The following is a 17,611-nucleotide window of genomic DNA, read 5'->3' on the forward strand; positions in this document are numbered from 1 at the left end:
GATCTTTGTGATGTCAGTGTGTGTGTGTGTGTGTGTGTGTGTGTGTGTGTGTGTGTGTGTGTGTGTGTGTGTGTGTGTGTGTGTGTGTGTGTGTGGACATTTCCTGTTTCTACATCTAGTATCAATTTCTTGACTTGTCTTCCCGTGTGCATGCTGTTTCTCAATATAATGACATGAGGGACAGATGCTCAGATATTGGAGCAGCTCCAAGATAGTGACTGTCACACAAACACACACACACACACACAAACACACACACATACACAAACACACATACACAAACACACACACACACACACAAACACACATACACAGCCACACCCAGCTGAGAGCAGCTGCTGTGTTTAACCAGTCTTACTAACATGCACAGCTGAGACAAGGTCATGACCTCCACCTGTGTGCACATGTGCCAAACTCAACCTCTCCCGTCTACTTAGTGTCAGTCTACATTGTCTGCATGTTGTACGTTTTGTGAAGCAGTATTTTGGATTCACAGCTTTGCATGAAACACAGTGTAGCATCCCTGACTGACAATGACATTGCGGTTTGAAGAACTGGAAGGCAGACTTGAGTAAGTTTCGATTTAGCACTTCCTGTGTGCGGTGCTAGTGACCATGCATGACACTTTATTTTGGGCAAATAGGACCAATCTACCAGATCTGTATTAGAGGTTTAAAGCCCCCCTTCCTGTTGCATTGTTATTTATGGATGTATCCTGTTGAGTGCATCTTTAAACAAGATTTAAGGCTCGCACTGAGTTCTAAATTCACATGTGTCTGTTTTTATTTCTTGTAAAGACCATATGGCGACTAACTGTTGTGAGTTTTATCAGCCTGGTGATCAGTGACAATGCTGTTTGTTGGAACTGCTTCCTCAGTTGTATTTTACTGATGAAATAAAAGCACAGAAGAGCCCTTTTTCTTTTTCTTGTGGCTGGAAGCTCAAGATGCTTCCAGTCACTAATTATTCTTTAAATAGAAGTTAAGAGCCATTTTAAGGTTTGAGCGGTTTTTCAAGTAATAATGCCACTACAGCATTTAGCCCCCAAACCACCTCTGAAGAACTGTTTCATGGTGCAGGAGGTTGGTCCAATGCAATGAAGGATGAGCTGAATTATACTTTCTGCACTGCTTCAATGGATTCAGGAGAGAAAAACTACATGAAGGTTTTTTTTTTCCTTTAAATATGTCTGTTATCTAACCAAATGAGGCCAGTTAGGCTAAATGCAGTGAACAAAAATAACACCACAAAAACACTAAATGAGGGCTTTCAAAACCTGTGTCATATTTTAAGAAGCACATGTAGGTGTAGTGTGGGGGAAAGGAGCCCACTTCTGATGAACACTCTCTTTACTTCCAGCATATCAATATCTTCATTGACATGTATGGATTAGTGCATGTTAAATGTCATATTGTGTTTACAGTAAGTAGATCAGCTATAGAACACCTGGCTATGATGGATGGAATACTCCTGTATTATCTAGGATGCTGATTGAGGTGAATGTGCTGATGTGTGTGTGCAGATGGCATTGTAATAGTGATTTATTTAAAGTGAGAATCAGTCAGTTCTCATGATAGTATGGTACCAAACACACAGTGCATTACTTCTTATGCTCTAAAGAGTCAACTGGAGCAAAAAGTTCTTTGCTAAAAGTGAAAAACAAGAAAGTTTTATCAAGTGACTCACTCCTACTAACAGTGATGTGTAGGAGGAACCTTTAAGACATGATAAATAACACGTATGTTCAAAGCTAGAATAACCAATCAGAGACTAGGGTTTGCCCAACATCTGCACAGCCATTCATTCTTTCTGAATAAGTTCCTCATTGCTGTGTGTGTTGCAAAAACATGATTAGAATTTTTTGTGAAGTGAATTGAATTTGGAAACCTTTAATATATCCAGCAGTGACTAACATGAAATAAATAGAAATATAAATAAAGATGAAATGATAGAAAATTGGCTAAAATGGAAATAAAAGCAAAGTAGAGCAGGGAGGAGCTGCTGCTAGACGAGGTCCATGAGAAAATATATGGATTTTGTGCAGACAATGAAGACGGGGAACACAATCAATGTCAGCTTTATTCTTGTTGTTTGCACCCCTGAGAAATGCAAACAAGAGAGAAAGAGAACAAGAAAAGAAAAAAAAAAGTGGTGTAACACACTCAACATACTTTAGATAACAGCAGCTGCTAAAAACTTCTGTAAAGTAACATGTTGCTTCAGATCATGTTTTATTCATCATGATAATATTTTGTACAATCATTGTGTGACAGTGTGGGTGAGAACACACCATCTATGCCATATATCTTATCATTAAAGCATGCTTGTTTGTTTTAGCCATAGGTCTAGCATTAATCTGCAGACACTTACTATTCCGGCTTTGTTATGTTTGGTTACAGTTTACATGCCAGAAACACAGACAAGTGTTAAGTTTAGTCATTGTTTATTGGTTTAGTTCTGCATTCCATAAGTTAATCATTTTCTTTGTTACTTTCCATACCCACCATGTGTTCCACATGTGTTTGGTTTCATATCGATATGATTTGTACTTGTTTTGGCTCAGGTTGGGGGTTAATGCTGTGGGTGTGTGTTGTGTGTTGTGTGAACAATGTTGACTGATACAAGTAGCGTTGTTATCTACCAGGTGGTTTAAGGGAAAGGACACCCCTGCAATAAATATGGTTGTGCCTGCTAGATTGGAGGGTCTGTTGAAGGGGAGAGATGAGACATCAGAGGATGACAGTGTAGCTGTGTGCATGCGCCTTAGTTTATTCTGAGTTGAGCTAGTTCATTTTGATTAGCTTGTGTTCATTTCATTTTTTTTGAGACACCTTTTGTTTGTTTGTTTGTTTGCTACATTGGACTGAATCAATTAGTTTTGACTCATTCAACAAGTCTGCCTCCTACCAGCTTCTTCACTATGGTCGGGGCTTCCTCACACATTCTAAAAGTTGTCTCACAAAGTGTGAGATCAGCTCTGTCTTGTTTGCAAGTAGGAGTTAAAATGAATGATATTTACTTTTATGTTTCACTCAGGTCCAAAATTTCACTTTTAGCAGCAAATTTGGACGGTTTGTAACTACCGTTGAAAGGTTTCAGTGGTGAACTGTAGCGTGCAGTCTGTCTGGTTATTTAAATGACACCACAGTCTTCTGACCACAATGACTGAAACATATTATACTGTGTTAATACAGATTATATACTACTATGTGTTCTATAAGGGAGTTTGGCAAACCTGGAAATGATTTGTACAAATCTTTTTCATTTGTTGATAAAAGAACATGCACAGAAACAGATTCAAACATTCTATTTGTTCAGATATTTGTACACATTCAAACATTTGAATTCATTTGATCAAAATGTTTTCACACATTTGAATGTATTCATACAAACTGTTTTCACATATTCAGATATGATGATACACAGCTACAATACTTCTGACTCTATTTTGAGCCCATAATGCAATCATTTGATTCATTATTGATCTGTTATGTCTATAAAATATCACAAAACAGTTGTTTTGTCCGATCAACAGTCCAAAATCCAAAAATATTCAGTTTACTATGATGTGTGACACAGAAAAGCTTCAAATCCTGACGTGCACACAGATTGTGTGCACGTCAGTGTGGCCACTGTGCACTGCTGCACATCTGACTGTAGCCAGGCAGGGCTGCATAAATTCAACATGAACAATCCGCACGACTTCAGACATCTTCCCACCTCAGACAATGTGTGCTCTCAGCTCCACTTTGTTCACAGCCGCTCCAAAGACCAATCTATAATAGATAGTTACAAACCTCAGCTTCCCGTGGTCGGGAATCGTCATCAATAGTCTGAGGGGGGCCGTCGTGAGACCCGTACCCTGTAAACTTACCAGAGGAGCTCTGTAAAAAGAGTTTCCCTGCCCATAAATTACAGTAAAGGTCAAACTGAATCATTCAATCACAATTGTCCCAGATTCAGCATAGTCAGTATAAATGAGCTAACTCCATTACCTTTGTCACATGATCTCTTTCAGGTCAATGAACTCTTTGTGTGGTGGTATTACGCTCTTTAAATTGTATGTAAGGGACAACCTCAGCTAAGTCTTGAAGTTGAGTTTATATATGAAATACTAACTACAGCAGCATAATTAATCACATGATGGTGTGTGTGTGTTCCAGTAAGGTGGTGTCAGACACAGCAGTGCATGTGGGAGGCTAATGTATACGGGCGAGTGAATATTAAAGTTGTGGTCTGCCATGCGTTGAGCCAGAGAGTGATGTTCCCGTCAGCACTGGCTTGTTTTTTTTTTTTCTGCCTTGATTACTATCAGAAGGGTTTCTGCTCAACTCTGAGCTCATGAAGCATTCAAGTGTGCTGTATTCTCTCTCATTACTATCTGGCTGTCCTTGTGGTGTCTTTTTTCCCCACTGTGCTCATTTCTCTCTCCTCTGACGCTCGCTGTGTGCTGGTATTAAAACCTGACGCTCTCCTCCTCTCCTGCTGTTCCAGCTGCTAGCTCAGGAGCCGCTGTGGTAACGCCAGCTTATTTCCAAATTTGTCCATTGTTACCATCATCATAGCAGGCCAGAGAATATAATCAGCTAGCCTCTTAGGATACCGAAGCTAAGTATCCCAGAATGTGTTTTGCACCAAACGACAGCAATGGTGGAGATTAAGCTGTTGTAATTGTCGCTGTAGGGCTGTTAATATGTTAATATGTTAATATGTTACCTACTGAGGGAGACTATCATGTGACATTTACATGAGAAAAGAATGCAAACATAACACACATGAAACACACTGAGCAATAATGATTCAATTGATATTAAAACTATTTTAGAGTTGTGTTTGGTAAGTGAAATAATATATAAAATCAAAAATAGTCTAAATCTTATAGTCTACACCCAAAATCTGCTGCAATGTATATGAAGTATTTTATATTTGTTTCTTATGTGTGCAGCACCATGAGTAACATCTACTGTATGAAAAATGCTGCACAAATAAATCAACTTAAACTTACATAAAAACAAATATCTTAAAACTGCTGACGATGTCCATGTCTGATGGTAACCAGGCAACAACTCCGGTTTCAGAGAAATTGATGCTTAGCTCTTTGTCTTGATGTAATGAAAAATACATAAAAGACACAAACTTATGCTAAACAATCTCAACACAAGCAACCACACACAAGAACAAAATGATGACTTAAACAGGACCTGACCTTACATTTGATCATAACAGTTTGTATTTTTGCTGGAACAACTCTACAATAATACTATAATCATTTTTAATAATGATGTGTGAGCTGTATGAGGCAGGTTGTAACTTTTAGGAGGGGTGCTCGTGTTTCAGCTCATATCACAGCTGACTTCATAAAAGGCAGATGCAGCATTTTCTTGAAATATTATATCTTATGATAAAATATTTTCAGAATGTTGTAAAGTAGGTTAAATTGACTTCACATTTAGCTCAAATTGTTGATCATCACTGTGGAATAAAAATAAATACGCCTTGACAACCGTTTAGTTCCAGGGTAGAAAAGTGATTACTGGGAATTTGAGAGGGGCTGAATTTTAAATAATAAATAATCATTTTAAAACCATAAAATGGGCTACTAATAAATTATGTCCATTTGAGCCAATAACAAGCCCTTTAAGTATGTTGTTTTTTAAAATGGTTCGCTATGCTCTGTATTCAAATTATAAATGTTGATATATGAGAAGAATAGCAGGAGGGCTTCCAGCTGAGACACGTCTCCACACACTCAGCTGCCCAGGGCTGAGAGGTAAAATTAAAAGGCCTGGCACTCAGACACAGGCTAGAACTAGAAATGAGGAAATGTTCTCTAAGAGAGTTTTTTTTTTTTTTTTGGACCCTCTGGAAATGTCCTCATATGGAGCTGCCACTCCTTGTTTCAGTGGGCCCTGTGGAGTTTCAGTGCAAATACACATTTTTATTTTTGCTGCAGAGCTGCATGTCATGTCACAAACAGAGCTGTGTAACCTAGCAGTCAACTACATGTATGATTCATATATCAGGACCTCACCTGCAAGACGCATCGGTTTTTTTTACATAGATAGTTAAAAGAGTCTTTTTGAGAATTCTAGATTCACAATGGATTTATTTTACTTGAAGTCATCCTATTTATCATTAATATAAACAGTCAATAAATGGTTTATATTTGTTTATTAATGTATTTGTTTACAACTATAACTCTATAATGAATGACAATATAATAAAACATTGTTGTAATAATATAAAATGTCTTCATAGGATTAGTTATAATTGTTGACAATTATTGACTGTTTATTTACTGCTTATAATAGGGGAACTTAAATAACTTGAGTAAACTTGAGTAATGTGTGAAACCTCTTTATCTTGATGCATTAAGTGACAAATATTTGCCTCCCTCTGTGTTATCTCCACTTTCATGTGGTGCAAACTTGTTAGATAGAATCATCAGATGAAAACAATAACAACATGCTGTGTAGGGGTTCAGGTCTAAAAGATGCTGCAGACCAAAGACATGTGTTGCTTGTTCCAGAAAGCTTTCATGTTTAGTGCTACAGTAGAAACTCATCTCTCTGCATGTTCCTTTTTATAATTGAGTGTGTCTGTGTTGCTGCCTAGCAGCAAGGTATTTTAATTTTGTACTGTTGCTGCAATAGAAGCTTTTAACTATGTCAGGAAGTAAGATACAGTATGTGAGATGAACATCTTGTGTTTGACCACATCAGCAGAGTCTAAAGGCCACTGAGACTGCTGCCACCACATATATTGAATAATTTGACATTCGGCAGAAACGATATCGCCAAGAGATACTACCCGTGGCCCTTTCAAATTAAAGGGCAAACTCCTCCTCAATTTTGACGACCAGACTTCACCATCACTTTAATATACTCTTAATCAAGGAGAAAATGTGATTCTGTACATAGTTATGTTTTATCTCATCTAAAGAAATAACCGCTGAACAACATTGCTTGTGAATCACTAATAATGAATCACTATAAACTTTTTTGTTTTGTGGAAACTCAAATGTACACTTATATCAATTTGCTAGTTTTGTTTGGCAGTCACAGGAGTTAGTGTATCTGTGCTTTTATGACTGGATGTTTTGCTGTCTTGCAGGACAATAGTGCCATGGAAAGTCTTCCGACAGTGCCTTCACGAAGTGCATCCCATCAGCTCGGGTCTGGAGGCCATGGCCCTCAAATCCACCATCGACCTCACCTGCAACGACTTCATTTCTGTTTTTGAGTTCGACATCTTCACACGCCTCTTCCAGGTTGGTTAAAAAAAAAAAATCAAGTTACACAACAGTAACTCTAGTTGTGTTTAAAAATGAAACCGCACATTAAAGCACATTTTTATGTGGTGTGTCATGAAAATAGGGGAAGCTATATTTTACAGAAGTCGTCTTTTCTAAGAACCCAGAGGATGCATCATCATAAAACAGGAAGATGCTTTTCAGATGCTTTTAAGATGCGGTGTTGTCACCGTGTGTCATGTCATGCCACAGATGATTTATCATAACCTGATCTAACGAAGAGTATAAGACACAGCAAAAAAACTGTTAAACAATAAGCAAAAGATATACATCAGATTGCACTCATGCATTATATTTAAATAGACAGAATTTTACATCATAGATTATATTAACAGAATATGCACAATGCACACATACTCAACAAAGAAGGAAGCCACAAAGCTGACAGATACATTGAGGATGTTAAAGATGGCAGACCAGGATGGCTTTGTCTTGATGACAGTGGGAACAGGTGGTGTTTGCACCTGAAAGTGTAATAAACCATGTCTAATGCATCTGAATGTTGAAAGGATTCTTGAAACGATTGCCACATGTCTTCTTTAGCCCGTCGCTCCCTAAGGTGGTTCAGACCAGACAAGAACATTTCAATACATCAAGCGTGACTGCAGAGAGTCCCAGTCCAAACACATGTTGTGGAGATGGGAAGGAAGCAAAAGGTTTTTGACTTTATTTGCAGTAAGCAAGTCACAGTGGGGTTTGTTTCTGGCTGAGAGGTTAATGCACAGAGCATTGATGTTAAAGACACTGGACTGCAAGGGGACTGCTCCATCTCAGCCCATACTGGTCCAGTTCACTTTGTGGATGTTGGAAGCACAATAACACATATATGGACTCTTAGTCATATCACCACTGTTTCTTTTACACAGTAAAATTCAAAAAATGCACAGTGACTGGAACAGTGTGACACAGCAACACATGCACCATCAAAACCTCATTTGTGGGTTTGATGCAGTAAGTTAACAGCATAGAAAATGTAGAAAAAAAAAACGGCAAAAGAAATGTAGAAAGTATTTGTTCTGTTTGATGTTTTTGGTTCTATTTTTGTGCTTGTTTGAGGTGTTTGGATGTGTGTGGCTTCAGCCCCCTCCCGTTGACAGATTACTGGCCCATGTGGCTTCAAGATGGTGTGTGGGCGATGAGGCCTTAAAGCGATGTTTTACTTTGGCAGAACCTTTGTACTTTGCATGCTTACTCTGAACATGATAAATGAGGCTGTGAACACTTGAAGAATGATCAGAGTGACAGTAGTTGAATGTTGTTTCTTATCAGGATAATACATAGAAAGGCTCAGAATGCTGATTATATATAAATTCATGAATTGATGGGAGGTCATTGTGCTAAATAGTGCAAATGGTCATCTAAAGCAAAACTAAAAGTGTAGTTGTAGATAGAAGTTGCCATGACTGACTGCTTCCGGGGAAGCCACTTGCAGGCTGGTGTAAGCTGTGTGTCAGTCCCCTGTGGCCAACCTCATGCCCCCGGTCTGGTTGATTCAGTGGCTGGGAATCCTGGTGGGAATCAGGGCAGGGATCAGAGGGCCCACATGAAGGTGAGAATGACTGAGTGAACAAAGGAGGAAAATGAGCCAAATTTCAGCTCAGCTCAAATCTGCAAAAATCTGTGTGTAAAGTGTTGATTAGCGGTAGGAAATGTAATTGCTGTCGCTCTCTTGAAAATCACAAAATGATTAACACAAATGTGGGATCTGACCTTGAAGGACAGAATGAGAGGATGGTGATTTACTTCAGTAGTGAATATTTTTTCCATTTGTCTGTCTCCTGCCTCTTTGGGCCGGGCCACTCTCCAGTTTACAGCTCAAATCAAAAAAGTGGTTAGGGCTTGCTCCATTGCCATTTCAGCCCAAAGGCCAGTAATTCCAGTTTGCATGAGTTTTTTCTTTTTTTTTTTTTTTTTCTTCTGCCAAACCAGCTACACAGTGAGGGCAGCAGATCATTTTCCCTGGTGGGCTCCAGCTAACAAGCAAGATGGAGGTGAATGTTGTGGCACTTGGCACCACATGGATCCAACTGGCAGAACCACTGAGGCCCTCCGACACAATGCCTCACAGCTCTGTGCTCTTAATTTAGGGATTTGATGTAAACAGCTTCTCTGTCAATGCCAATGTTCTTTTTTTTTTTGTGCAGAATTTCTGGATTCAGAATTAAGTAGTGAGTGTGGTTGTACAACAACACCCACAAATCTGAGCTGGCAAATCATTACAAAGATGCAGATGCTAAATGACTGTTTTCTCTTGAGTTTGTGCTTTGTAGTCAGGTGCAAGGCCTCCTATATTTGTATGTAATATTACACACGGGGCATCACTTATTAAGGCTTTCCTGTCAGTCAGTCAAGTAAACAGACTCCAGCCCTCAGCAGTGATCTTAGCTAGTTCTCTTCCACATCAAATATTTTGGCATCAGTCTTAACGCTGTCCTGCAGAAAACCTCAAACCAGCTGTAAACAAAGCCAAACACAAATGGCTGCAGTTTACAAGCTGCTTCCCAAACTCGCTAGTTACAGAGCTGGATAGATATCAGAAACCTCAACCTCTGCATTCTCTCATTCAGTTTGTTGTTTGCTAATTTGACTGCAGGCTGAGAATTCAATTTCAGCTAAGTCAACATATTATATGTAACTTAATTGTGGCAGAAATGTTGCCTCGACTTGACTTTATGCTGATAATATGAAAAATGAAGGTAGAATGTACAATCAGCTGTTTAGTTACAACAATATTGGGTGATCTTTTTCAGCCGTGGGGATCAATTCTGAGGAACTGGAATTTTCTGGCAGTAACACACCCTGGCTACATGGCTTTCCTTACCTATGATGAAGTCAAGGCACGACTGCACAAGTACATCAACAAGCCTGGCAGGTATGGTATCTGTGTGTGTATCCTGTTAACTTGAGGTGAATGTATGCAGAAATGCTCCCTGCAAGTCAAGTTTTTTCCATGTGTTGCTTGCTTTGTCCACTCTCATATTTCAGATCAGATTCTGACTGTACGGATGTGTTTGAGAAGTTGACATTTTGAGTAAAGAACAAGAAAATGAAGTGAAATCCTACTACTATAGTTTGTTTACGTAGCCTTCTGAGACGCTGCGAGCTGACCAATCAGAACAGCGTGGGCTCATCGGGGGGGGGGGCCTTAAAGAGACAGGAACTAAAACAGTCTGTTTCAGACAGAGGCTGAACTGAGGGACTGCATAAAGGCCCAGTATAAGATAAATAAGTATGTCTTATACTGGTAATTTTTTTTTAACTGTAGATTCAGATACTCCAACCAAGATATTCCAGTAGAGCCCCAGATTAAAAATATAGACCTTGAAATGTGCAGAATTTGTCCTCTTTAAATTCAGATCTGAACTGTTTGTCTGTAACATTACTTATTATTGGCTAGATAAGTAGCAATCATAGTTTATTATATATATATATATATATATATATATATATATATATATATATATATATATATATATATATATATATATATATATATATATATATATATATATATATATATTATATATATGTTAGAGAAGAAACATTCTTAGTTGTTATCTTAGGTATGAAGAATTTCTTCCGTACATGTATGTTAGTATACATGTGAGAACATCAAATAACAACAAAAAATATAGCTGCAAGTGGCGAAAAGCGGGGTCCAAGCACATAATTTGACATACTTGAATACCTTTTAAACCACAAGAGTTCACAACATATGGACAGAAAGAGGCGGATGCACACACACCTTGGTGCTAGGTGAGCTTACAGTGACAGGCCATGTGTTTAGACCACTAGACCATCAGGACAACACAGCTGTCACTGACAGCACTCGACACTACACATGAACTTAGTTCTGCATACAGTTAGTAAAGTACTGCATTGAAGTCAATGAGAATGAATAACTTAATGATCTGTAACACTTAACCATGATGAAATATTTTGTCGGTGATCAGAACGTCATAATGATTTTGTAAAATGGTGAGTTATTATAGCGGCCTCTTATGCCTTTAACTCCCAGTCTGCAGCAGAGGGAGTCAGAGGAGGAGTGATGACTTCCACAGGTCAAGTCAAGTCAAATTTATTTATACAGCACATTTCATACGGCAAGCGTAAAGTCAATGTGCTTCAAAACATAATGAATATATTACATTAACATTGCATACATAAAACAAATAAGATAAAACATAAAATAAGAAGATGTTACCTATATAAAAACATATAAAAACATATAAGACAGTAAAAAAAAAAATATATATATATATATATATATATATATATATATATATATATATATATATATCATTATCATTGTTAAAAGAAATAACAATAATAAAAGAAGGTTTCACCCATTAACCTAACTAAAAGCTTGTGAAAAAAGATATGTTTATGATCTCCAGGGTCTGTCTGGCGTGTATTCAGAGAGCATGTCAACAACGTAGGAGGGAGCTAGGCCGTTCATAGCTTTAAAAACCATAAGAAGTATTTTAAAATCAATTCTTTGCTTTACTGGAAGCCAGTGAAGCGAAATTATAACAGGAGTGATGTGTTCACACCTTCTGGTTTTGGTTAATACTCTGGCTGCAGCGTTCTGAATAAGCTGGAGTTTATTATGTGTTTGCTTTGCCAGTCCAGCAACGAGTCTATTACAATAGTCTAGTCGACTGGAAATGAATGCATGAACCAACTTTTCAGAATCAGACTGTGACAGGAAAGATCTGACTTTGGATATGTTTGTAAGATGATTAAAATCAGTCCTAGAGATACTGGAAATGTGCTTCTGAAAGTTAAGATCAGTGTCGAAGATCACACCCAAGTTTGTGACACGATCAGGGGGTTTTACTGGTAGGGGAGTTAACAAAGAGTTAATCTGGTGCCTCAAAGCCTTATAATATTCACCAACAGTAACCAATAAACAGCTGAAAGACTAATCACATGACTGTTGTCAACAAAGAAATGTTTTCTGATAATTTCATGAAGTTTGATCACACATTTGGCAATTTAAAACATTTTGTTTACACAGTACATATTACACTAAAATATTTATTGCATAGATTTTGAACGCATTTCAGAAGTTTTTACAACATTTCATCTCCAGACTAAAAACAATCAATGACTCAATTTTGAGATTGATTTGAGAGTTAATAGATTATGCAGATTTTGAAAAAAGCAGAGTTATGGAGTATATTATGAAGCATTAGTTGCAGTGAAGCAATGTTTTTTCACATATTGGATGATATGTTGCTAAAAGAACAAAGTCTCTATGATCTTCTGGTGATTTCTGACATTCTTTTGAAGTTTTGAGGGAACTGCAAAAATTTTGAAAAGTCGCTTTTAAAGCCCACATACTTTGATCATCCAAAACCAAATTTCACCTGCTGACTGAATCATGACCATGGATCATGTCTTGTGAATTTCAGAAAAAAAATGTGCAGTCAGTTACGAGATAAAAAAATTTCAAGGTTTTCGCGCCAAATTTGATTGATGAGTTTTTATGTAAAATTGAACTGAAAGAGGTTTAATAATGTATCATTTCATAATGGATTGACATATTGAAATTTTTTTAACAACTTAAGATCAGTGAAGTCTGTGGATGATCCTGACTAAGTGTTGGGACAATCAGTTTTCAGAGCCTTTAAATGTATGCGAGTGTTGGACTATAATAACACTGTGCTGCCTCTTTGAGGAGATAAAAAGTTAGGATTTGTTTATCCTTGACTTATCAGAGCCCCTCCCGCCAGTCACCCACAGCTTCCTGGTTGTTATCTGTGTGCCGACACACAGCCAGGTCTGAAAGTCAACATGCTGTTTTTGGGATCCAATTTTCATGGATATAATCATTGATCTCCCCAGTCTGCACATATGCTCCTGAATATTTATGACTTTGTAGCAAACAGCCTGAGCAAGAGCTCAGGCTCAAAGGATAACGGATATCAGTCAGAAATAAAGAATGTTTATGAACTTTCATTTGGGATTATATGTGTCATAAACGGATCATGCTTTGCTGTCACACCTCTGAGCTGCAGTCTGAACAACCTTCCTACAGCTCCTTATAACTGTCCTATATATTCATAAAACATGTCATATCTTTGTTTCAAAGCTTATGGTAGCTGTAGGGTGTAATCCATAAACACACATGATCCCTGAACACACAGCAAGAATCTGTTTAAGTGAATGAAACGGAGCTGGCCTGCATCCGTTGAAACAGCAGTAGCAGAAGTCATTTTTATTCTAAAAAATTAAAAGGAATCTGTCACACCCTTCATAAACACAGGCTGTTTTAAATGTAAAAAAGTGATCTAATCTATCGCCATCTTTGTAATATAAATTCAATGCTTAGGCCTGTGTGTTGAAGTAATATTGTATTGTAACAAAAAACATGCAGATGGATGCAGTCTCAAAACAGCATGCACCTCTTTTTCAGCTAGAAAAGTCAAATCTCATTAGAATCACTGCATCCTCATAGAAAATAATTGCTGCAAAAAGAGAAACTGTGTGTGCAGTGTGTGTCTAGCAGTAGCCTGCACACTGGTTTCCGAAACAAATGCTGACAAGCCATGTTTGGTGTAGTGCTAATCTTGAGGTCCACGTGGCAGCTTCCTGGCGGGGGGAAGAAAGTAGCTTGAGAAAATACCTTCAACAACACTGCTAATTTATTGAGAGCAGCTCGCATAGCCTTGAGCTGATCCATGCATGCCCTGTGATTAGCCATCTTGCGTCGCGGCTTGGTGGAGCAGAGTAGATAATGACAGGACAGGAAACGTGTGTGTGTGTGTGTGTGTGTGTGCCTGCGTGTAAGTGTGGGAGGGGCTGGTGTGTGGCTGAGTATGCAAATGTATAGAGTGCTGATGCCTGAGTGAATCATGTAAATACCATTGTTATGAACCAACACACATACACGTACACACAGCTGTGTGGGGGAGGGCAGTCATATCGGATGAGCCACTACATGTTAGCCCTTCCACTCACTCAGACACACACTCAAAACACAAACACGTCTATGCATGCTCTTTAATCTGTTCAGAATAGAAACACAGATTTTATAGATTGATTAAAAGTCAGCCCACGATGTATTGATTATATCTCTATCAAACAAGCATGTAAAACATGGACGTCTCATGATTATTTCAATGTTATTTGACTGTTGGAGCGTGGTATCACTGCAGCCTGTACACAGACAGGCAGACTGTCTGTCTTCAGCTAAGCTCTTCCAATCAAGGGGCAGAATACAGCTTATTAGCATCACTGAAACTCTCAAACTGTCTTCCCACATCTCATCTAAATCCAAGCCCTGGTGGATTTAGCTTGGTGCCTTTGTTGCTGGTGGAGGTGGGATCATACGGTGGTCAAGGCTCGCTCTAAGCCCAGCACTGTGCACGGACTGCATTTATAATACCTACTCACTCTCTTTTTTTTCACATCTTTTTCACATTAGATTGTTCCACCTTGTGCTGAGCTGTTTCCTTTGTATTCAGATGTGATTTGCACATGGAAATCCCTATGTGATAAAGCTTTAAAGACACAGCAGAAGCACCATTGTTTGTTGCACTTAAGTTTTATATAAAAGTCAAAGGTAGAAAGTTCATATTTCATTATTTTTTGTTCTCATCACTGGCTCATTTCTCAATGCTCAAAGTGAGACGAGTTGTAATCATCTCATCTGTTCTGCTCTCCAGTGGTCATTCAGGTGCTATTGATGACATCAGGTCTGTGCAATTGAATTATGGGGATATTTAAAAAGGCTATTAGCATTTATTCCAGGGATTGCACAGCCATGGCTGTTGATGAAATGATCCCAAAAAGTGTCAAATAAATGTTATAGAATGTCCCTACTGCAAATTTGAAAGACAATTTACTGGTTGCTGTCAACTCAAGTCCCTACATTTAATGATCTACAGCTGTCCTAAATATGGCTCCATGTCCATCTTTTATTTTTTAAACCACCAAAAGCCTCTTTGATCAAGAATGTGTTCTCTGCATCTTGTTTCTTTTGACGCAGTTTCTCAGAAGCCCACAGCACATGCAAACACACACACACACACACACACACACACACACCCACCAGCAGCACTAGTAGCAGCAGTTATGGAGGACTTACTGCACTGTGTGAGAGAATTGATCTTTGTGAGTCCATGCACTCACTGTGAGACCTGTTGATTATTGCTTTTATGTTTTCAATGCAACAGAAGAACTTTTCAGTCACACCATGTACAAATGGTGCAGATCAGAGCCTGACATATTTTTTGTGACTCTTTAAACATCGTGTGTGTGTGTTAACATGCACTTTAAGTAACCAGGTTACAGTGGCTTTCTAAATGAGGAAACTCAGAGTAGGGGATTAGAGAAACCTGGTCTGTTGTGTACACTATGAGGGTTAACCATGCTGAATCTTATGAAGACCTGCTGTATTTACTTTGAACATCTTTGAGAAGAGTAGAAATGATATCTAACAAGACAAGTTGTGACAGTTTTCACATTTATTTAAAACACTTTTTTATTATTAAAAGTACATACAGCAGTCCACTAACAGCTGTTTTCAATACAATACTACAGGAAACTTTTTCATTTGTTAGTTATACATGTTTTATTTTGAAGTGTGTGTGTGTGATTGATGAGCGTCTGTCCTCTTTCTCTCCCAACAGTTACATCTTCAGACTGAGTTGTACGAGACTGGGCCAGTGGGCCATCGGCTATGTGACCAATGATGGTAACATACTGCAGACCATCCCCCACAACAAACCGCTGTTCCAGGCCCTCATCGATGGCTACAGGGAGGGCTTGTATGTAACCCGTCACACACTCTTTATCTCTAGCTCTCTTGCTGTTTTGTGTATTGATCAGACGTGTTAAACTCTCCACTGTGTTTGAGCCGCATACAAATAAGAAATGATCAAGCGTGTCTGAATCAGTCACATCTGATTTGCATAGCCTTTAACTGGCTGAACAGAGTGCGCTTCTTCTTAAAGGAGTAAACCTTTTCTGAAAGCCACTTCCTAGATGAAACGACAAGTTTTTTGTCTCAGCCAGATGAGAGAATGTGTTTGAGTTTGAAGTCGTTCTGCGAGGCCATCTGTTATTATCATACCTGATAATATGACAGCCCCCTCAGACAAATCAAACATGCATCCTTCCTCTCAGTGTGCTGCATCTCACTCGTCTCAGCCGTCAGTCACAGCCGGCTGAGGCTGTTCTAGGAGTGCTGTGTCTTCTAACAAGTCTATTGTCTCCGGGGAGCGAGGAGAGGAGGAGGAGGAGGAGGGGGAGGTGGAGCAAGGGGGATTCTGTTTGAAGCACCTCTGTTTTTAATCAAGCAGGGAGACCCCGGCAACTGTAGGGGAAGTGAAGTCACATCAGTTGTTCTTTCAAATGTCAATCATAGGGGTTATACACAGACTTGTTAATGTTGAAGACATTTTCAAAATTAAATCAATTTCAGAAACAGTTAAGTGGAAAAGAGTTTCTGCCATTTTTGTAGTAATAGCTGGAGGCTATATTTTACAGTTTTTATTCCATGCACAGAGAGATATTATTAACACACACCATATGTTTTGTAGTGAAGGCTTGTAGTGATCTGCTGATAGCTGATATTTTCTGTCAGTCAGAATTAAGAAAACTCTCCAAACAGCATTTGAAGTACAACTAGAAGAGTGCAGATCTCCACCAGGTGTGTAAGTTTTCTTCTATAGACGTATGCAAAGTCTTTTGTATAGTATAGGCTTAGTTTCCTGTAAAGTGCATAGAATAGTGTGTCGTACTGTCACCTAACTGTATAAACTTAATAAGGAAACACTAAACAGGATGATAAGTCCAAACTTCTCAATTGTTTGTTTTAACACACCAGACAAATGAACATCTCTCCCTACCTCCCTCTCCCCTCCCAAACAAAGAAGAGTTGAATCTCACTCAGTTGTTCCTAAAAAAAACCAGGAATTTATTCATGTTGTATCTGACTTTAGTGGATCATAACATATCAAGTATGGAATTAATCAGCAGATGCTCCAGTTCAAGATGAGACCAAACTTTTCTATGGATGTCAGTTTTTGAGCCACAACAAAGGCCAGAATGTGGCCTGCAACAGACTTGTTTTTAGCCTAGCCGATTGCCAGAAATGCCTTTTGCTATGTTGTAATACATATTGTCAAATGAGGAGGACTGCTGAAACAACAAAAGTCTAAGTGTTACTATAAACTCATAAAGAGTCGCGTTATAAAATAGGATTTTCAAAAATTGTGATCACCGAAACCACAAGAGGTCTTTGAGCGTACAGTCATAAATGTGCACCGAAAATATGAGGCTGATGGG

General features: G+C 38.5%; 1 protein-coding gene across 1 annotated transcript in view; it reads left to right on the forward strand.

Moving 5' to 3' along the window:
* The window catches only part of cblb (Cbl proto-oncogene B, E3 ubiquitin protein ligase), a 56,631-nt gene that overhangs the window by 18,600 nt on the left and 20,420 nt on the right, over positions 1 to 17,611 (forward strand). The window contains exons 5-7 of the mRNA XM_044370089.1: positions 7,114 to 7,270; positions 10,063 to 10,184; positions 15,952 to 16,089. Coding sequence (XP_044226024.1) covers positions 7,114 to 7,270; positions 10,063 to 10,184; positions 15,952 to 16,089 — 417 coding nt within the window. The remainder of the gene's footprint in view (positions 1 to 7,113; positions 7,271 to 10,062; positions 10,185 to 15,951; positions 16,090 to 17,611) is intronic.

The sequence above is a fragment of the Thunnus albacares genome, chromosome 13 (assembly GCF_914725855.1).
Source record: "Thunnus albacares chromosome 13, fThuAlb1.1, whole genome shotgun sequence".
Lineage (NCBI taxonomy): Eukaryota > Metazoa > Chordata > Actinopteri > Scombriformes > Scombridae > Thunnus > Thunnus albacares.